This window comes from Primulina tabacum, chromosome 1, assembly GCF_025594145.1.
Source record: "Primulina tabacum isolate GXHZ01 chromosome 1, ASM2559414v2, whole genome shotgun sequence".
NCBI lineage: Eukaryota > Viridiplantae > Streptophyta > Magnoliopsida > Lamiales > Gesneriaceae > Primulina > Primulina tabacum.
Window position 1 is genome coordinate 57,142,424 of NC_134550.1, and position 21,894 is coordinate 57,164,317.

Sequence of the window (21,894 nt, forward strand, 5' to 3'; positions counted from 1 at the left end):
GTACATCTGAAGAGGGGGGGGGGGGGGGGGGGGGGATGGATATTTTACACATTTGGGTAAATTGTACATATTTATTTATAAGATAAACCCCTTTGGGAAATATGTACAATTTAAAAACCTCATATTTTTTTAAAAATTAATGCATAAAACTCCTTACACACGGGTAAATGTGCTTGATTTTTAAAAAAGTGAAGAATAGATTGTTAGTTTATTAATATTTTTTATGAGGTTTTTATGTCATTGAGACTTTTCACAAAGAGATGTGAGGCACTTATTTTAATAGTATTTGAGATCATATTGGCGATATAAAATAGGATGAGTATATTATTGAAGCAAATTAAACACAAAAACTCTGACGAAATTGTTTTACTGGTCGATTTTACGAGACAAACTACTGATCGACCCAACACATGGAAAAATATCATTTTATGTCAAAAATATTATTTTTCATTGCAGATAGGGTCAGATCGATCTGTTTCACAAATATAAATCGATAACATCGTTTCACAAAAAAATTTCTCCAAATAAAATATATGATGTTTGATGCTTGATTACATTGTATAATCTACATAAACAATTTATACACGCCTAATTTTATCCGTTCATCCTAATCTTTCACGCATGGAGCTCTACAAATCGCAGGCCCATTTTTGCTCTCGTGGGCTTTATTGCGTGTTATACTGAAATATTTATGTTGGTATGTCTAAATTATGTGGTACGTGAAACTAGATCTTATACTATTTATACATATTATTATCACTTCCCAAATATACATATATTTTTGTTACTTTTTATATATTTTATTGGGAAAATGCACTATTCTAATATTTAATTGGGACAGAAACCCGATGTAGATTCTCGTGCAGTAAACAAAGTAAAACAGTTTTTTAAAATAATTTTTACGCCTAAAGATTTTTTTTTTTAATTTTTTGATGAAATGAAATATCAGTCAGGATAAATTTTAGGACTAACGCAATAATTTATAAAATATGTTAGTCAATTAAACCTCATTGTGCAAACCATGTAAGACATTATCTCCAGAGAAAATATTAATAAAATGAATCGAATTCTTAAGCATTAATCAAATATTCATTTCATCGACTCAAACATTCGTTACAAGAGATGTCGTCAGTTTATTATACGGTGTTAGGTTGGAAAATGGGCGAGATTTTAGCTAAGAATGTCTTATAGACACGTAATGAACGTGGCATTTAATTCCAATATATAAAAAATGTGCAAGCTAAAATGATATAACAATATTTCACAGAGATAAACATCTTTTTTAAAAAAAAATAAAAAAGTGCGAATGAACTAGGCACAATTTAACAGTTCCTCCAATTATGTCTTGGTCAACATTTTCATAAGTCTCCGATGCATGATCTCATATATATGTCCCAATTTTTATTCGTTATATTTTAATCACTTTAAGCAGCATTATGCAATATTAATTTTTATATTCACGATATTAGTTTTGAAACTTAAATTATTTAATAATAATAATTTATTCAATATTTGAACTATAATTATCTAAATAATATAATGGGCACTACTTGATAATTATAACTTAAAATTAATTTCACAAATCTATTGGAAATTCATGTTCCGATCCAAACTCCAATAGACAAATTGGCTGGACACCATTATGTTTTAATGCAAAGTTGATGCTAACCATACTCACTAGGGTTTTCACCCATTCTTACACATGAGAGGAAGAAGTTTCGAAATATTTTGTTCAAGCTACACTAAACCATTATCTGACAAACCTAATTACTCATATTTTATTTATAACATTAACTCTATTATTAATATTAAAATAGACATCTTCTTCTTAGACGATCGCATGTATACACTATTATTAATATTAAAATAGATATCTTTAGATGTGTTGACTCGATCCATACTTTGAATAAAAATTAATATTTTTTACATAAAAAAATAATATTTTTTTATGAACAAGTTGATCATAGGATATATGTATCATAAAATTGTCTGAAGAGATTATCATCTCATTAGCTTTTTCAAAATGAGGTATACATCATTATAAGCAGTGTTGTAAAATGCGTAGCTTAGGAGGTGTCTAGGCGCTAGACAATTGTGTACCGTTTTGATTTTTAGAAAAACTATCATTCTGTAATTTGTTAATCAATCGGTCGCCTAGACCACCTTATCACTGCCTAGGATGTTCAAAATCCTCTTAGGTGATCGCCTAAATTAAGATATAATATGTTTTTTTTTTTTTAAAGATTATTTGACAAGTTTGTCCAATACAAATATTTCATGAATTCCGAGTCTGAATTCGACGATGAGAAATTATTATAGAAATGTTAGAACATACAAAAAAATTAGATATTTAAGCTAAAAAAACTGTCTAGACATCCGTCTAAGTGTTTATAAACTAGAGTTGACAAGATGTTCTTGTGTTGTAAAATTTAAATCGGAGTCGCGTTATAGTCATAAAGTTCCAAAAAAATAAACAAACAATAAAAGGGAAAAGAAAAGGATAGAATTATGTGAGGTGGGGGTCCTAAAGAGGAAAGCAAAAGTGTTTGTTGTTGGACTCGTGTAATTGATACTAATTTCAAAGGTCCGTGTGGGTATGCGTGTTTGTGCGGCACCCATGTGGGGTTTTCTTGCGCTGATTCACCGCATTCTACGCCCTTAATTTTGTCACTTGCTCATGTGACTTGATTTTTGTTCCCTTTACTCCACAGCCTCCACGACTCAATTATCCAAATTAAATTCATACACCTTCGACTGCTTAAAAAAACCAATACAAAATTTGCCACTTCCAAATCGTATTTATTGTGGCGAATCCGATGAATCAAAATCACGGGTGACCATCGAATATCGTAGCATACACTAGGAAGAACTTGCAACACGCACACACACACACGTCGTTTTCAAGTAACCAAAACCCGGGTGTTCCATTCTATCCCAAGTATAACCGAATCTCATTTCTCTTTATCTAGTTTCTTCCCGACTTAATTTACAGTTCCACGTACATTGTTGTAAATTCCCAAACTTCTTGGTTCAAACAAAAGGCTTACGTTAGAGCATATAATATGGCGACCCTATCTACCTACTGGCAAGCAACAGCTTGATGAAATCGAGGGACACAATTCCCGGCCCGTTAAATTAACTGCCGACACGCTGGTAATAAATTCCATGTATGCTGTGAAAATAATTGCACCCTTATTAAACCCGCTCAACATGTATTGTCTGTTCAGAGGGTAAATGTATATTATAATATATTAGTGTCCTTGTGATTTATATATGATGATGCCCTGGGATGTCCCGGGTCATGGATAGGCCCTGGGACTTCCCGGGCCATGGACCATATCCATGGTTGGTGTCCGGGCAAGGATGAGATGCTCTCATGCCGGTAGCATGACAAAATGGGTTAATGCCCTGAGTCATTGGACCACCCGGGACATGATTTCCCCGAGACGTGGAATACCCGAGCTCTTCTGTAATTACCCGAGAGGCATTTTGCTCGGCCACCTCGATATGAGTGAAGCATTTTTAATGGTGCCAACTTGGTAGAGCATGCACAGCCGACCTATCTCTGACAATGACATTAATTGTTGATAAAATCAAGTGGGCTGGACGTGACTAGTGTAAGATTTGATATGTCAAAATAATATGGTATAATCAGCCATCATACTATCATTAATGCTCAAACACAAGAAACGAGGTCATCATTGCATTCTCTACTATAAATATCAGGTTCTTTATTTGCATTTATTCTCTATTCAGATATTGAATACACATATTGAATACTCTCATTTATTGCTCATTTTACTTCCACTGTATACATCAATTTCACAGCCATCACTTGGCTATATCGGTTTTATTGCTTGAGTACCCTGCTGACTTAAGCATCGGAGTGGTCACGCCGGACACCCCTCCGGCGCCCATTCACGTGGTTACTTTCTTGTTCGCAGATCTCTCGGATCTCTCCAGGAGGAAGTTCAATCCAGATGCTCAACTCATATTTCCTTTTAATAACTTGATTGCAAATCCGACTGAGTAACCGACCCGACTCATCCATTTCGCCCGAGTTGCATCAATATATATAATACTCCTAGAAAAAATTTAAAATATAATTAAAATTTTTTTTATCTCCAAGTTATATATCCTGAGTCAGCAATGATACTGATGAATTATGTGATTGAGAGGACCTAAGGTGGAAAACACAAACAATTTCATGTGTTTGAGACAGATGGAATATACAATAAACATTTGAAAAAATTTGTGTGAGACGATCTCATGGGTCGTATATTGTGAGACGAATATCTTATTTGGGTCATCTAGGAAAAAATATTACTTTTTATGTTAAAAGTATTATTTTTTATTGTGAATATCGGAGATGTTGACCCTTTCAATAGAAGAGACTTACTCATAAACATTTTGTATATTCTAAACTAATTATATGCATTATATCACTTGCGATATAGGTAAGATACACAGATCACACCAATTAATTCTTGAAATCATCCAATGTACTTAATATCTTGGTATTTATTTGAATGTGCACTAAAATTGTTAGGTGAAATATTTGATTCATACTTTCTTTTGCTTTTGTATTACAGCATATGATGCCAACTTTTCTTTTTGGTTTCTTTTGACCCTAAAACATAATAAATATTGAAGATAATTTAAGAAACATCATTCCACTATTATTATCAGCTTGTCAGTCACAACCCCGAGGAGCAAACCCGACCCGATTGTTCGCCAAATCGAACACGACCCGGAAACTCTGCTGTTGAATGTTTCCAATAATGGACAACCCGCTCGTCGTACCCGCGAAAGCAAAGCAAAACCTGCCACCGCTGTTAACCGGAATCAAGTAGTTGGAAGCCGGAAGCGACACTTCTGCGCCGGAGAAGTGCAGAACCACCGTCGGAACCTTCACCACGGTCTTCCCTGAAAGATCGAAGCACGTGTCGAACAAAGAGAAGTCTGGGGCACGCTTCAGGTTTGAAGCCCCGACTCGGAATGCGTTTCTCAAAGCCACGTAGGCTGGTTGGGTTAACCGGGTGACGGATGTGCCGGAATCCACTATCACTCCACCGTCTCCAGTACTCGACTCGAGATTGAAGACCGACGCTGTAATGCCAGGGACGCGAGTCCCACCGACGGAAATACCGTTTAACCCCACGTAGTAGAACGTGTCCAGCTTTGGATTGGCCAACAAAGGGGTGAAAACGGCGTTTCGTGACACCGCTGATTGGCCGAACATGATCGAAGACGGTTTGGAGGAAGCTGAACGGTCCACCAAACAGTAGGAAAACTTGCTACCAAACTGGCTACCGCTTTGGGTGGGAAATGACAATTTCCCACGGCCGAGGCCTAATAAACCGGCGGCGCCGACGAACAGACCTTCATCGTCATGACCACAGCCAATAGCAACTTTAACGACCTTCCTCCCCCGAAACGTCAGCGTTTCGGTTGAGAATTCCCCTACAGTAAAGGAACCGTCTCCGTACGAGACTTCGTAGAGGCATTTCTTCCGGTCGCTGGTGCAACCAGGAGAATCGAGCAGACGGCAGAGGGGAGACCCACAAGGGACGCCTAAAAACGAGCTCGACTTTTTGGGGTCGAAAACCGGGTCGGACTGTGAGTAGCATTTCCTACACGGGGAGCACTGGATCCAGACAACGTCACTTCCTGTATCGAGAACCATGAAGGCATATTTCGGCGGAGTACCTACCCCAATCCGTGTGAAGTACTCACCACTTCCTTGTGCGAGCCCGGAAATCACCGTGCTGCTGAAATCGGACGCACCCTTTGGTTTGCCAGATGAATTAGCTGCGGTGGTGGCGAGAGCAGAGAGTGCTTGGACCCTAACAGCATCACGTTTCAAACGAAGTTTGAAAAGGGATTCCGGAGTAGAATTGAAAGCAGGAGATACGTGGTCTACATGGTGTAAATCAAGTGCAAATCCATTAACAGAATCGAGTAAGGTCTGAGAATGGGGTACGAATTCGGATTCTTGTAGGGTGTCCCATGAGCGTGTTTTGGGTTGAGGAAGAGAGGTGATAACGAGGGTCTGATATTGAAGAGCGGAGGAGAAGTTGGATAGGAGGAGAAGAGAAAGGAAAATGGAGATGGGTTTTGGGTCCATTTTCACAGGGTGCGAAATGGGAGGAAGAGCATTGGGAATATAAATAACCGAGGACTGTTCGCTCGAACTTCAAAGTGTATATTGGAAAATGATGCAACTTATTGTACTTTGGTTTTTTAGTAACACAGGTACGTTAATTAAGATTTGGAAAATATATCATATTTTTTTAAATAAATTATCTAAAAATAAGATAAAAAATTAATCGTTAGATTTTATGTTAATTTTTTAATATGTGAAAAAAAAAAATTTAAAAATGATTGTAGTTTATTAATGTTGTATTTAGATGGTTGGATTTACTGTTGACGATGTAAAATAATCTATTTGTCATTTTGAATATATCAATTTGACAATAAATTTTATATATGTTTTGGAGTTATTTTAGTAAATTCAAATTCATTTTAATATGATATCATTCTAAATATTTCATCGAATCCAAATATAACATACAGTAATCTTAATTTTTTTTACCTGAATAAAATTTTAATCTAGGATGTGATTTTTAACAATTCAAGATTTGTAAAATCGTCAAATATTTTTTGAAAAATTAGAGGAGATTCAACTTGTTTTCTGTTAAATCGTCTAATAAACTTTCACATTCTTGTTTCTCTCAGAGTGAAAAACCATGTGTCAATTACGATAACGATCAAAAGTAAAAATTCGTGTGAGACGGTTTCACATGTCGTATTTTGTGAGATGGATCTCTTATTTGGGTCATCCATGAAAAAATATTATTTTTTATGCAAAGGGTATTACTTTTTATTGTGAATATCGGTAGGGTTGACACGTCTCATAGATAAAGATTTGTGAGATCATATCACAAGAGACCTATTCATTAATCTTTGATATTCACAAGAAAGGGCCGGGTAACCGATTTTTTCGGATAGTATTGTCATACCGATCCGACCAGATTTGATAGGATACCCGACTATTTGGGTACCCGATTGGGTTTGGGTTTTTTAATGTTCAAGGTTCAATCACCAGTCACCACCACGAAAGGACCCATTAGCTCGAAAATGAGGCGAAAGAGGGACGAGATTTTCTGGTTTATGTGTGCGCGCATATATATTGGGTATATGCATGCAATACAAATTTGCTGGTTTATCTTTCAAATTGCGAATATGTTGTACTATTTGTAAAGAAGTAAATATGTGTTTGAATCTCATGAACAGAGACTTCTACATCCGATGAAAAGGATAAACACGTAAATATCTTATTGCAGAGAGCTAAAATTAAACAAATAAGTCAAGTTTGTCAAGGATTTAAAACACAAAAGTTCTTACACAGAGACTGAACTTAAAATTATGTTTGGATTTGGAGATTTTAGGGTAATTTACCAAAAAAAATAAAAAAACAATTATACGAATATAAAAAGGCAAGATTGCCATTTTTCATGCCAGACATAACATTAGTGGTCAATTCATGTAGAAAGGATCTAGGCCTGGGCCATTTTAACTATAGCTGCCTCTTTTCAGCCCACTAGGCCTGCGAATACCAAAGCCTGTTGAGGCCTGTAAGTGAATTCAATTTCTTTTGAGGAAAATTGTATTTTTGGCGTTGTATATTTACTATTTTACAATTTTGGCCTTTTGTTTTATAAAATAAATTTTCATTCTTACTTATGTAACTTTGGATATTACAAATTTTAATCATTTTTCATTGAAAATATTGATATGACATTAACAAATTGGAAAAGGGCTACAATTACAACAACATCAAAAAAAAAAAAAACAAATATAAAATACTAAAACTGAAATTTGACTACAATTTTATCACTTCTTGTTTACATAACTCATAATATATGATGGTAAAAAAACCATATATATTTAATTTCAACCAAATTTATAATTTATGATCTTGCTTAATGATTCATGATAGTCACGTAGGTGTTTACAGCAAGTGTTTACTACTGTAAATATTTTCCTCATGTTACACTCACCAACAAAATCACGCATATATTATCTATTCTATTTTATTAAAATTGAGGACATAATAATAATTATCTAGTAAGGTCACCAAATTTTTTCTTCTAACGTTACCCTTATATGATATTAATATTATATTTTTGTTTTTGTTTTTAAATTTCAACACACAATTTTTTATTTCAATAATTCAAATATCAATTTAATCCCTCCATAATTTGTCAAATTTTACTTTAATCCATCGATAATGATAAAAAAGACTTTATACACACGCAACATGTGCAGAATAACTAGTTTATAATAAGGAGGAGATATGAAGGAGAAAACAATACAGTAGTCATCATGGCATCTATCAAAATAGTTTGTTGCAGCCCACTTTGTAATTAACCAAAAGAATAAGCCCAAATGACTATAACCCCGCAATAGTTAAATATAAAGGCCCAAATGACAAAGCTCATTATCTGGTGCAATAAGCCATATGGGCCTATACATAAAATAGAATATTTTGTCATTATAATTTTTTTTATTCGCAGACAATTAATTTAATTTTCAATGATATGAAAATGACATAAATATCTACAAACATGTTAAATATTAATTAGTTTACATAGAAGGACAGATTGGCCATAGAATATTAGAGTTTATTACAACAAAAGTGTTTTTTCCTTCATTCTATACCATTAGATAATGCGAGTAATCTATATTTTTACGATGGTTGACATATATAATAATAATCTAAGAACTAATAACACAATTTAAGCAAATCACAAAAATCAACCATCGTCTAGTTTTTCAAAATAAATTATATAAATAAATAAATCTAAGGAAATAAATGTCAGACGGGAGACAATTTCAACAGTGACGGGTCCAACCCTGAATTAATTCCGGCATCTCCAATATTTAGGCAACGTTTGGTTGGACGGATTATGTGTGATAGATTATTTTATCACACCTAATCCTGCGTTTGATACGATTCTTAGTTAACCAGCTCAATCATTTCTAAGAGTGATTAGGTGGTATTACGTGTGATAAAATAATACATCCTTCCTTCATAGGATTATTAATCCCTCCTCTATCCCTACCCACTTTTCAATTTTACCCTTCTTCCTTCACCGTTATTGAACCATCTAGGCTGCGGACCACCGCCATACGGCCGTCACCGGACCGCCGCCGCCGGACATACGCCAGACCGCACCGCATAGCCGTCGCCGGACCTTCGCTGGAACGCCATCGCCGTCGTTGGACCGCCGACTCACCGCCGTCGTCGGACCGACGCCGTCGCCACCACGTCGGCTGCCGGGCCACCGCCGGACCGCCGCCGCCGGAGTGGAAAAAGAAAAAAAGAAGAAGGGCAATTTTGTCATTTCATCAAAAATTTCAAAATTATCCTACACTTAAAAATCTAACCAAACATACTACCATATATTACATATCTACGACAATCATTTTCTTTATCATTTACATACTAATCATTAGTTTATTTTATCCTCCAATCAAACACAGCCTTAGTATTTTTCTGTGGTCGTAAAGAATCCAATGCATGCATGGCAGTGCAAAACGCCACCACAGCATGTATAAGAATATAACGTCTTTCTCTAATTTTATTTTATAAAAAAAATTAATTTCTCCAATATTCTAATGATATTTAAAAAAAAAATTAGAATATTTGACCATTACAGCACATGCAAATTAAAGAGCAAAGGTACATCAAATCAAATTTTGTATCAAATTTATATTGTGAAACCCCACAAAACTGGTCATGTCCCTTGTTAAAACACCTCAACCAAAGCAAATCCACACAGCCATGGAAACACAGGGGGTTGCCGTTGGGGTCTATTCCAGTTTATTTCTCACACCTAAGCTCCCACACTCACCACACCGATCAGGTAAACAAGATTAAACTAGTCTAGTATAATCTCCTTTAAGATTAAATTAACAGCGAATTTCTTCTTCTAAACGATATTCCATGCTTCAGGTACGGCCACTCCGCCGCTGCAGATGTTGGTGTCGGTGCCATTCAAATGGGAGGAGGAGCCTGGAAAGCCCCGACTCTGCACAGCTCTCATCGCTTTACCCGAGCCCGAGGTCAAATTCTTGGAGCTTCCACCCTGCCGAATGCCGTTGATCATGGAGTCCACCGACAAAATTACCAAGACGCCCTCCCCGATTACAGTTCTCGACGGCCCTTACAATCTCGCTCGCCCCAAGTTCTCTTCGTTCAGATTCTTTAGGGACAACCACGATTCCTTCGACAGTTACAGCAGCGCCAGCCCTGACAGTGCGCTGGACGATATATGGATTGGCAAGAAGAGCAGCGGGAGGCGAACATCGTCAGGGTTTTTAAGCAGGACAACTCTGAAATGGAGGGGTGGTAAGAAGGAATTTGGTGGGGACGTTGTAGGGTTCTCTCCGTCCTCCATTGCTGGCTGTGGCAGTGATACCGAGAGCTGCAAGAAAGTGAAGATGGAGGGAAAGTTGAGAAGAACCGGGAGCATCTCCAAAGTCTCTGATGCTAGGCCAACCACTCACAATTACCTCTGGGTAAATTTCACTTTTTTTTCACATATCTTTCTTTCACACCTAAGATTTTTTACTAGCCTAATTGTTGTACTCTAAAAGTAAAATCTTGGAGTGGAGTATGTTGTAGCACTGAGATAAAGTTAAAGAAACTATTCGACATGACAAAAAAGCAAGTCGGAAAATTACATTGTGGCGGCGATTAGGCGGCAGCCCTGATCAATCGGTAAACCATAAACTTAAAACCTCACCAAGAAAATTTAGCAATCATTTATTGCAACACAGTAGGTTAAAAATTGATTTGGGGGGTCAATGTGCAAGAAAGTAAATGTTGAGGGGGAAGGGGACAGGTCTCTGCTTTTGTGGCCCGCGTGACAAGTGACAATTCTCAATTATAAGGAATTCATTCGGTGGCAAAATAAAAATTATCGTTTTCCCTTTTCATGATTACACTCCACAAATATTATATAATATCTAAAGCTGGATTTTTTTTTAAATTTGTATTACATTTTGGTCTTAATTTCAGGCTGCTATATATGAAGGTATAAAGCAAGTTATACCATGGAAGAGTGCCAAGAAATCGCAGAAGTAATGTCCAGTCTGAAGTAGTATACTAGTATTGCTATAGTATTTGAACATCTCATCTGTTGCCTACAATGTGAAGCTCTACAATTAGCATCTTAACTCCGCATTTTGTAAGAATGTACCCTCTACCTTATTTCGTACTAAAAAAGTCTTTGAGACACTGCAAAAGAATAACATCAACAGATATACCTCGAGGAAAAATTTACCTCGGATTTCGGGGGGGCCATTTTGTTGGTCCAAACCGTGAGATGATTGAAATTTGGAAAAAGAAATGGGAAATAAAGGCAGCCACTGATAGTCAAACATTACGCAAAAGCACAAAGGAATAACGAGTGTAGATCAATATAAATGCTAGGAATAGCAAATCAACCATATTATGCTTTTACACACTCATTTTGAAATACATGTCCAAATATTTATTCTGCTCTCATATCGAAATGGAAAGAAAAAAAACAGACACATAGCGGACTACGACCTTATCTGGTCTCAAATTCTCAACCCTGTTTCTTGCCGGTCATACTGGCAACAACCTGCGAAAAAGAGAGAACAAATTCAATTCGGTGATAAAAAGATGAAAACACCTTAGTGCTGCAAATCACTCCCAAAAATTACGCGAAATTAATGAAGCAGAACCAGACAAAAAATGTCACATTATTATGATGAAACATGTCCACATGCATCAACAAATTATTTTGGCCCATCACTCTAATGCATGTGAACTTACACTTCATATTTCACTACATCAATTAATGTCAACAGTTCTCGTTTTCCAGCATAGGCTTGCCATGTATATTTAAATCTTGAATGATATGTCATAAATAATTGAATATGATTGAGGATGCCTCTGATAATAAAACAGGAATACACCGTGACATCTGACTATACCCCCCTCTTTATACCAGTCAGGTAGGTCTCCCTACAATTAACAGCAAGACCTCGATGCCCACCATTTCAGGAATAGATCATACATCTTCAAGGTTCTAAGTCAGACTCGATATGACATACCATCACAAGCTCATTCCCAATACAACAAGAGAAGATGAAATCAAAATTGGATATTGAATGTCCTGAATTAGTTTTACTTCATTATGTGTCATTAAACACCATCAACCAACTCAGAAAATTCAAAATTTCTGATCTAATTCATAATTAATTGGAGAATTCATGATAAATCGGTAAGAAGTGACACATATTCCGAGTGAATGCTCGAGAGGTTAATGGCAAGGAGCCAAGGATACCCATAAAAATATAGATCATACTACAGGTCGATTTTGCAAATTCATAAATTTTTTCGGGCAAATATCTATGAAGGAAGAATTCAATATGGTAAAAAAACGGTAGCATTATCGTAAATGACAAGTATCGATGTGTCTGCAACAGCATGCATCGGCAGTTGGTAGGAAAACAAGAATATTTAACAAAAATAAGGAAACAAAATTGTGATTAGGGTCGGGTGTTACAGTAACTATAAGGTCAACCATGGTTGAATATGTTAATTGTGATTGCCAAATAACAGAATTCAGGAGATGCAAGAAAATCATACTAGCACCACAGACCAGAACATATATGTGGTGACTAAATTGCAAAGTGCAGGAAAAAATATTTCATGAAAATGTAATGAAATTTCATTTCATCAGAGGAGGTTATGGCATCCTTCTCCTTCCAGGATGGAAACATTTAGAAGGCACATGGAAGACTGAAAGGAGTAAAATATTATAACCTATATTTTACGAACATCGCTGGTGAATGTGATCATCCTAAAAACAGACTCTGCTATACAAGAAAATCAGAGCAGGAGAGGGTCTACATCTAGAAAGATAATTAGAAAGGCTATGCAAGTGAGAACATCCGTAACAAGCGAGAAACAATTCACTTACATCACTTAAAGCAGGTTGAGGTACTTGCTTTGATGTTTCCAGAGAATCCAAGATAGGCCTTACTACAGCCGGAAGGAAGAGTCCTGCAGCCATCCAAATTAGAGTACTAAGATGATTAATCATAGATCTTCACATAGTAAAAGTATATCAATGGCTTGCACCAAACACAGGTTCAGCAGAATGCTTCAATCCACTGTGGTTTAAATCTCAAGAGTGATAAATCCTTATCACTTATAGCATTTCCATTGAAAGGCTGTAAATACAAAGAATACAGCAACACTAACAATACATACACTCGAGGCATATAGTAACTTTGCCACATCTCATATAAACAGAGAAGGACAACAATATTTTTTTCGCTCGTCGTCACACAGATTTGTAGAGTAGCACACGACACAGATTGTCCGAAATTGTAGTACATGAAAAACACAATGAATCCATTCTCAGCTCTATCGTCATCAACAAAAGTATACTCCATGTAGTTGTCACTTGTCAGTCTGCACAAACGGAAATTTGATCCAATTTCCCGTCAAGCTATTAGAGTTGCTCCTAAAAAATTATTCCAATCTTCCCCCCCTTCAAAAAATTCACAGAAAACAGAAATTGCCGAGGAAAAAGGAAAGCAAACGAAGTAATTCCATCATAATAAAAATGATTTTTCCCAGAAAATCCCAATTTAAATCCCAAGTCAAATTATCCGTAAATCTTATTCGAAAAATCACTGATAAGTGCAACAAAATGAAGCAACAAGAAAGAGTATCAAAATAAACATGGCCTTGCAAGACAGCAAATCAAATTGAAAAAATAGGTACATGTAGATGAATCTACAAGCAGCTATACGTAAATTTATAAAAAAAAACAGTTGGAAGTACTCACCAACGCCGGCGATGAGGCAAGAAGCGGCAACAACAGGCTCTTGGGCCACGAAAATTCTGAGCTTTTCCATCACCGGCATTTTTTGATCGATTTTATACGCCTTGTGTTTTCCTGGCTTTCTGGTTCTTCCCCGCTGTTCGGACCTCACTTTTCAATTGCAGGCTTCAGATATTCACCCTAATCAATCCGGGTTTGATTTTCGGATCGGGTAAAAGAGAACACGGTTTCGATATATGGACTTAAAAACGGGTGTTAGCTACTGGATAGCTGAATACAGGAATCTTAACACCCTTTTATGGGCTTTCACATCTTTTTTTTTTTTTGTGGGAAAAAAAACAATCATGCATATTTACCCCATTTACAAAGGTTTTATACCTAATTTTTAAAACCTAAGATTTTAAATACAATTGATTTTATATAAGATATTTTTTGTTTTTTTGAATTTTAGAAAGAGTATCCGAATTGGTAAAGTTTATGAACATTTGATTAATGATCAAAATTTTGGTTTTATATACCAACACTTTGAAACAAAATTTTGATATAGAATTTGTCCAGCGTGGTTTACATGACAAGTATAGCTTGCAGAATATTGCATTAACCCAAGAGTTACCTAGTGAACACCCGTGATAACAAACTTGTCATGTAATCTAATACCATCTAACATCATATATTAACCACCACTAATTTTATTTTAATTTTCCATAATCTCCAATAACTTTACTTCCACTAATTCTCTCTATCTTAGTAAATTTTTTTACGATTAAATAATTTTGATGATTAAAGTGTGATGCTCCACATCAATCCGTAGTCAATTACTGTCTTTTATGTTTCAAAATATCAGAATCTACCGAATGATAACTGAAAATGTATACAAACATGGAGCAACCATTACGCAGTAAAGAATGAATACCACACATGAAAGAGGATTTGAGAGGCAAGAAAACATAAACACGTGCATGTACATGGAATTGGGGGAAATACATCTTTTAAAGGATGTGCAAACATAAATCCTCAAAATCCTGAAGGATGCTAGCATCCAGATTAATTCACCAAGCCGGTAAAAGCCACCCAATGGTCCATCCAAGCATAAATCCAGCACCAACTAAGCCCATTCCTAATGCGAAAACGACTGCATATTTGTTAACATCAAATGGATGGAGACGTGATCGTTTGTTCGGTTTTCCACTGGCATATTTTTGCTCGCTTTTCGTCATTATCCCAGTTCTTCGAGGAATCCAAGGTAATGTTATTGAGAAAACGGTGGAACCGGCGTGGTTGTTCTTGTATTGAAAGTACAAGTTCTCGAGTTGAAGAAGTTGGAGCCATTGTCTATACATAAACAACTGGGATGCCTGCCTAAGAACAAGCTTGAGAACGTCTTGTTTCTCCGCAGTCGCTTGTTTGGCTGCTTTCTCGGCTTCTCTGGCTCGCGTCTGAGAATGACGCAGTGCTTCTAAAAGTGGAGCGTTTTTTATGCCATCCTCAAATGTATGCATCTTCGACATTCTTTCTTGCATTGGGCTATCCCTGATTTAAGGTCACAAAAGTCGATGCTTGACATAACGACTATGTATATTAACACGAAAGAAAGCTGATGCGCAAGAACTTCCAAGAATCTACCTATTCAGACTACATAAACTTTCAAAGGATATTCTAAAAGAGTGGTGTTAAAAAGGAACGCTATATACTAAGTTAAAACAAAAGCAAATATAACCTTATTGTCTTAACTTCAGCAGACATCCTAAGCTTTTTGTGGACACCTCCGGCAGTTGGGCTGCTTGACGAATATTGATGAGCAGTTAAATGGTGGTGACCCCCAGCATTCGACGACTTACGAGCTGGTGATGAGGCCGAAATTCCGTCGTTACTGAAGCCGTATATATAAACACCCGTATCCTTCTTGACACAAGTGTTCTGTGGCGCAGGAAGGTCACAATTTTGTACCAGGTCATGCGACCTTTGTGAAACTAACAAAGCCAATTCTTCTGTGTCTGTTGTTCGCCACCATGGAATATTTTTCTCTGTTCCCATCCAATGAAATTCGGAACTCAAATAATGCTCATGACAATCCTTTTTACGCAGAGGTTTTAACTCTTCATCCTCAACTAAAAGATCTTTCTTTACATAAGTGGCAAAAACTCTACATTGATTATCAATTGAATCTTTGGTGTGCTCACTCTGATCAATGGTACCGAAATAATCTTCTTTCTTCGGAAGAATATCTGAGCTATCACGCATTTTACAGGTTGTTTCCTTACCAGGTTCGAGGGAAGTAAGATTGTCTGCCACCAGTCCCTTCTGATACCCATAATTTGGCTGCATCTGAAGCCACCATCTTGAACTGGGGGATAAGTTAGAATATGAAGGATTGGGATTAAAAGGTACAGAGCATGTGGTGGGGATCTCTTGACCACCACCAGCACTCGGAAGCTCTGTTTCAGTCTGTTTGACAGATGGAGGTGCGGACGAGCAGCAAGCCAATTTTGGTGCTCTTTTTGCGTCTTCTTGAACAAAGCATCGGTTGGCAGTTCTCTGCCAAGCAGCTCTTGCTTCAGCTAAGGCCATTATAAGCTCATGCTAAAAAAATGTAAAAGAAAATCTTCTGTAAATTTGTATCGGCAGTTTGACTTGAAAATAAATGAACAAATGAATGCAAAGTGGAGCGGTCTCATCTTCAAGATACGGCTTCACAAGAAATAAATTAATACATTCCGACATAAGCTGATACGAACATAGTTTGAAACACTACACAAATTCCAACCTCTAGGCGCTCAAGTTGAGACTTTGCCACATCAACAAATTATTCAAAATCCCTCTTTTCAATTGGGTAAGAATAATCCACCAAAATTCTAGGAGATTTGAATGCTAATTGTATTGCTAGGTCGACCACTAATAGACTTAAAGAAGACCCAAACGTTCTGCAAATTGTCATCGATTCAAGCAAAATCACATGTTTCTCCTTGAAGAAGAATTCAAAAGGCAAATGCTTCACAATCAACACAATCCACTCAGCAATTCCACAGCATTAAACTCAGAGATTAAAAAAAGGTAATTACAGAAATCCCGAGGCTCAAAGTTACGTACAATCGCTCTAAAAACAAAGCAAAAACCATGCATGTAATGACTCAACATCACCAAACCCATATGAAAATTTAAGTTATCCACTAAAAACTCTTAGCAAACATTAAAAGAACTAACAGGCCACATAAATCAGCAAACCCAGATCTTAAATGGCAGAATTACCAAAAAAAAAAAAAAAAATCAGCCATTAAAAACAAACACCACACAAACACAAATATGTGTGTATATGAGGACAGAGAGAAACCTGCAAACAAAAATCAAAGCAAACTGGATGAAACAGTGAAAGAACAAGGCAAAGTGGTTTGGATCCGATAGATGAGTTCTACAGAAATTGGCTTTTGCTTATTTCTATTTCTTCGCCTCATCCGACGATCAACTATCAGGACAGTGGAGGTTTGCTAACTGCACTCTTTCACGTGCAACGTTGTCGCGTGAAGAGCTTCTGTCTCCGGATGAGATGTCGGGCTATTAATTATTATTGCTTTTACGCAGGTAAATTTTATTTATCTTTATCTTTATTATTATTATTATTATCCGAGATAATTAAATTTGATAATTACTGGTTTAACATTTAATATTTTTGTAATAACTAATGAATAGCTAAGTTATAATTACTTTGTACCTCTCTTACTTAATAAAATAATAATAATATTCAAAATTTAATAACAATGTCCAATCTTATTTAAATTTTAGAAACTATCTATGTAGAACAATAAAAAAATAGAAAATTATTTCGTGTGCAAATGCGATCCTTGAGCCTCAGGCAGTCATATTTTTTAACAAAAACAATTGAGTGAGATAAAAGTATTTTGGACCACATTTTGTTGTTGTTGTTGCTAATATTATTAATAATATTATCTTTATTGCCAACTGGTGATATTTATTTTTGGCATCGTTTGTACAATGAAAATGACCTATCACTAACGAATTGGTAGTACCTACATGATCGCCAAAGTTGCGTGAATCTATCTACTCAAGATTATTATATTAAAACCAATCAATTAATTTTACTTGAGGGAATGAAATATGTCACCAAATTCAATCCGCTTTTCCCGAAAATTTCCAACTTAAGTAGACAAAAACGAGAATTTTTTCCGAATTTTGGGAGGTTTGACTCCATGCCATCCACATGAACAGAAGAAGGATGTTTTGCAGAGTACCGCAAAACAAAAATATGAATTTATAGATTTCAAATGTATTTGATGTAAAATGAAGCCAATGGATTTGAAAATTTTCACATATCAAATTCGAAATCTACCATTATTATGTACTTATACTAAACATATTTTGTAAAATGCTATTTTCGTAGAAGAAATATGTACTTTTTCCAGCGATCAAGATAAGCACTTAGTTTTAAGAATGACGTGTGTGAATTAACTCCAAGGTGGAAAACTGATGGTTGATTCAGCAAATGTCTTTGGACATGTGTCCAGTGGACCTTCATTGCTCTGCTCACTAAATTTCCAAGCCAAGATTTTCTCTCAAACTACCCAATAATTTTCAATGATTTTTACGTCTATGGTGCCGATAATTTTTTAAAATTTTATAGTTTTTTACAAGTTATTTGTCCAGTTTGACTATCGAGTTAGCTCGACAGTGAAGTCACAAATTTTAATCCCATCTTAGCGATCCTTCTGTTATATGTAATTGATTTTATTTTTTTATATTGATAAATGAAATTGACACAACCACTAGTAGAATAGGCCAATTCTCAAAGTAAGTTACTCTCCTTTATTTTTTTCTTATACGTGTTTATTACTATTATTATTATTACATTTCACACTACTTTAACCAAAATCAACCAAACTAGTCATTAAACTAAATTTGTTACATGTATATAACATGTGTTATATCATTATATTTTTATTATTGTTATTATTATTATTATTATTATCAAATTTTGAAACTTAAAATTTTATATTTTGTTGGGTGCAATAATTGTCCCTGTTTGATAGAGCGATCAAACCATGGTGCTTGAACTGTTGTGCGGTTTAAAAGATTTGAGTTGCGCCATTACCACCAGCTATAACTTTTGATAAAGCGGTAAGCACTCGGTCCTACATTTGGTATCAGAGCCAATGTCATGGGTTCTTTTCTCATTGATTGCAAGGTGTGCAATTATTGGGAGGGAGATTGTTGGGTGCAATAATTGTCCCTGTTTGGTAGAGCGATCGAACCATGATGCTTGAGTTGTTGTGCGGTTTAAAAGATATGAGTTGCGTCATACCACCAGCTATAACTTTTGGTAAAACGGTAAGCACTCGGTCCTACATATTTAAAAAATAAGGGAAATTTTTACTTGATAGTAAAAATTTTACGTTTGAGGTTTGAGATTCTCATTTCTATTATTCTTATTTTTGTAGTATAATCATATAAAATGTCAAAAATCAATATTTTAAAATTTAATATTATAACAAATTCTATGTCTGCCCATTTATAAACACTAATAAAATTAGTGTAGCTATTGTAAATGCTATACAATAGTCAATATAAGAGATACAATTACTAATATCTCAAAACTACATAGCTTGTTTATATATTTATTTAATTTCTATTTTGGACATTAAAGCTTATAATTAAATAAAAAATTCTCGCTTGCTTATTCCACTTTAACACTATAAAATTTTAATCATATTCAGAAAAAAAATCATGTTTCTTTAATAAAGTATAAAGCATGTGTATCAAAAGCACATAAAAATATGATATCATAAATCATAAATGAATTATCAAAGACATGATATCTCAACAAATAATTGAAATTGCAAAACTAGGGATGTAAACGAACCAAATCGTTTGTGAACTATTCGAAGCTCGATTCGATAAAAGTTCGTTTGAGCTCGTTTAATGAGGCTCGTTAAGATAAACAAACCAAACTCAGGCTTTACAGTATTCGGCTCGTTAGATCGTGAACATGTTCGTTGGTAAGTTAATGAGTAATCTTTTAGATGAAAAAAATTAGTTTTGATATTTGATTTATTGATTTTGCATATTATTTATGAAATATATAGAAAAATCTATTAAATTTATTTATTATAATAAATATACAAATTTTAATAAGAATAATATTTTTCTTTAAATATATAATTTACTTTTTAATTAATTTAATGAAAATTTAAATGTATAATTCATATTTTATTAAGTTTGTTTAGGCTCGATAAAGACTTGAATAAGCTCCTGACCCATGCATATATTCGTTAAATAAAGCTCGAGCTCTGCTCGATTATAAACGAACCAAGCTCAAACATTCAAGAGTTCGGCTCGGTTCGACTCGATTACATCCCTATGCAAAACTTTCTCTTCCCGAATGAACAAAATACATGTTCTAGCATTGAGGTCCAAGACCAAAATCTCCAAACGATGTCCCCGAAACATCGAGGTTTCCAAGCATCCTATATAAAGAAATAACTCGGATTTACAATAATTAATTATTACTTCACGTAATAAAATATTCATGTAATCTAAATATATACAACACAAACATAGAAAAATTATGACTTGAATTTTGTATTAGATTTTGATTGAATTCATTAAAGTTGTTATGCAATCCATGTTCCTTAATAATCAGTTTATGAGTATAATATCAATGAATTTATTCATGTCGAAATTTTGGTGAAAATAGAAATATAAGTAATGAAAATAAGAATATTAGTAGTAGACTAAGTTTTTTTTATACTTTTTAATTTATGTTAATGAGTGATATATTTTAAGAAAATATGATATAGTGACAAAAATAATTACTAGTGGCGGGAATAAAAGGCGGAAATTAGCTAATAACCAAACTAAAATCGATAAAAAAAAATTTTTTTTGACATGTATATATAATTTAATAACAGGGAGTGAATCTTCCGGATTATGATAGAATTGTCCGGTAGAATATAAATATCTAAAATCAATTAAGCTAAAGGAAAGCGCATATAGAAAAAATATTTTTTTTCAGATATACTATAGCATTTGGATGTAACTAGAAAAAGTTAGACATTAATCCAACTAAATTTAAATAGATAATATTATAAGAATATGTCTCTTGTGAGACTGTCTCACGAATTTTTATCTGTGAAACAGGCCAATTTTACCGATATTCATAATAAAAAGTAATATTTTTTTATGGATGACCTAAATAAAAGATCCGTCTCACAAAATACGACATATGAGACCGGCTCACACAAATTTTTGCTATATTATAATTATATTTTACTAAACTATTCTAGTTATGTTTATAATTTTAGAAAATCATTAATTTATGATATTGAGAGGACCACCGCATATTTATACAAATGTCTTCTAAAAATTATTATTTTATTAATTCAGTAAACTTGACCAATTGGAGACTAAAAAAAATATTATTTCTACCGTGTTTTCCAAAAATGGGCTGTCAATTGATATTTGGCCCAAAAGGAAAATAGCAAAATAGTAAGTAATTCTGCGCATCCGGGGAATCGAACCCCGGTCAGTACCGTGGGAGGGTACTATGATACCACTACACTAGATGCGCTCATGATTTTGAGAAGTGTTATTTATTTTATTAATAAATTACGTTATTCACAGAGCACAGCAACAACCAAAAGCCATCGCCATTTTTTAACTTCTTCTTCTTGTACGCATCACCGATGACATATACAATTTTGGTTATATATATATCCCGCTTCGGCAATTCACTGTCTATTTTGTGTCCGAATTAATTTATTTAGGGCAAAAAGGAGGGGAAAAAGATGTCTCATAACGAAGTCGCGGAGAGCAGATGCGGACTCAAGAAGTGCGAGAAGCTGGACCGGGCGGCCTGCTGGGTGGGGGCGGGTGTTGCGACCGCGTTCTTCGCTTCGTTGGAGCGTTGCTCCTGCATCAACCTCTCCACCGACGACGAGTCGAAGGACCGCCCCCTTATGCTCACCAAGCAACCTTCTTTCGCTGCCGA

General features: G+C 35.2%; 4 protein-coding genes and 1 non-coding gene across 7 annotated transcripts; 1 reads left to right on the forward strand and 4 right to left on the reverse strand.

Moving 5' to 3' along the window:
- Positions 1-4,493: 4,493 nt before the first annotated feature.
- Positions 4,494-6,173, reverse strand: LOC142553423 (aspartyl protease family protein 2-like). Its single transcript, XM_075663657.1, has one exon. It carries the CDS (start codon positions 6,125-6,127, stop codon positions 4,694-4,696), a length of 1,434 nt encoding a protein of 477 aa, XP_075519772.1. The 5' UTR covers positions 6,128-6,173; the 3' UTR covers positions 4,494-4,693.
- Positions 6,174-9,774: 3,601 nt separating this feature from the next.
- On the forward strand, positions 9,775-11,678 carry LOC142553431 (uncharacterized protein At4g00950-like). The gene is made up of 3 exons (XM_075663671.1): positions 9,775-9,932; positions 10,022-10,587; positions 11,090-11,678. The coding sequence occupies exons 1-3, from the start codon at positions 9,806-9,808 to the stop codon at positions 11,153-11,155; spliced, it is 759 nt and encodes a 252-aa protein (XP_075519786.1). The 5' UTR covers positions 9,775-9,805; the 3' UTR covers positions 11,156-11,678.
- On the reverse strand, positions 11,469-14,139 carry LOC142553435 (uncharacterized). The gene is made up of 3 exons (XM_075663684.1): positions 13,902-14,139; positions 13,026-13,108; positions 11,469-11,678 (listed from the first exon to the last, which is right to left on the reverse strand). Exons 1-3 carry the CDS (start codon positions 13,978-13,980, stop codon positions 11,643-11,645), a joined length of 198 nt encoding a protein of 65 aa, XP_075519799.1. The 5' UTR covers positions 13,981-14,139; the 3' UTR covers positions 11,469-11,642.
- A 650-nt stretch (positions 14,140-14,789) lies between these two features.
- On the reverse strand, positions 14,790-17,446 carry LOC142553443 (uncharacterized). 3 transcript variants are annotated; one of them, XM_075663699.1, is made up of 3 exons: positions 17,227-17,446; positions 15,616-16,478; positions 14,790-15,428 (listed from the first exon to the last, which is right to left on the reverse strand). In XM_075663699.1, exons 2-3 carry the CDS (start codon positions 16,464-16,466, stop codon positions 14,948-14,950), a joined length of 1,332 nt encoding a protein of 443 aa, XP_075519814.1. In that variant the 5' UTR covers positions 16,467-16,478; positions 17,227-17,446; the 3' UTR covers positions 14,790-14,947. The 3 variants fall into 3 exon arrangements, with proteins under 3 accessions (XP_075519814.1, XP_075519831.1, XP_075519824.1); XM_075663716.1 differs by having other exon boundaries at positions 15,616-16,528; XM_075663709.1 differs by having other exon boundaries at positions 15,616-16,819.
- Positions 17,447-21,403: 3,957 nt separating this feature from the next.
- Positions 21,404-21,474, reverse strand: TRNAG-CCC (transfer RNA glycine (anticodon CCC)). The gene has a single exon. It is a non-coding gene; the product is annotated as a tRNA-Gly (tRNA).
- Positions 21,475-21,894: the final 420 nt, after the last annotated feature.

Bases quoted from the DNA above. Each gene is read 5' to 3' on its own strand.
- LOC142553423 (XM_075663657.1), bottom strand. From the start codon at position 6,127: ATGGACCCAAAACCCATCTCCATTTTCCTTTCTCTTCTCCTCCTATCC.
- LOC142553443 (XM_075663699.1), bottom strand. From the start codon at position 16,466: ATGGCCTTAGCTGAAGCAAGAGCTGCTTGGCAGAGAACTGCCAACCGA. The intron at 15,429-15,615 runs GTTATATTTGCT...ACCTTAAATCAG, and splicing joins GCTGAAGTTAAGACAATAAG to GGATAGCCCAATGCAAGAAA.
- LOC142553431 (XM_075663671.1), top strand. From the start codon at position 9,806: ATGTCCCTTGTTAAAACACCTCAACCAAAGCAAATCCACACAGCCATG. The intron at 9,933-10,021 runs GTAAACAAGATT...TCCATGCTTCAG, and splicing joins ACACTCACCACACCGATCAG to GTACGGCCACTCCGCCGCTG. The intron at 10,588-11,089 runs GTAAATTTCACT...TCTTAATTTCAG, and splicing joins CCACTCACAATTACCTCTGG to GCTGCTATATATGAAGGTAT.
- LOC142553435 (XM_075663684.1), bottom strand. From the start codon at position 13,980: ATGCCGGTGATGGAAAAGCTCAGAATTTTCGTGGCCCAAGAGCCTGTT. The intron at 13,109-13,901 runs GTGAGTACTTCC...GGATGGCTGCAG, and splicing joins TTGCCTCATCGCCGGCGTTG to GACTCTTCCTTCCGGCTGTA. The intron at 11,679-13,025 runs GTAAGTGAATTG...TCTTTTTCGCAG, and splicing joins CTCAACCTGCTTTAAGTGAT to GTTGTTGCCAGTATGACCGG.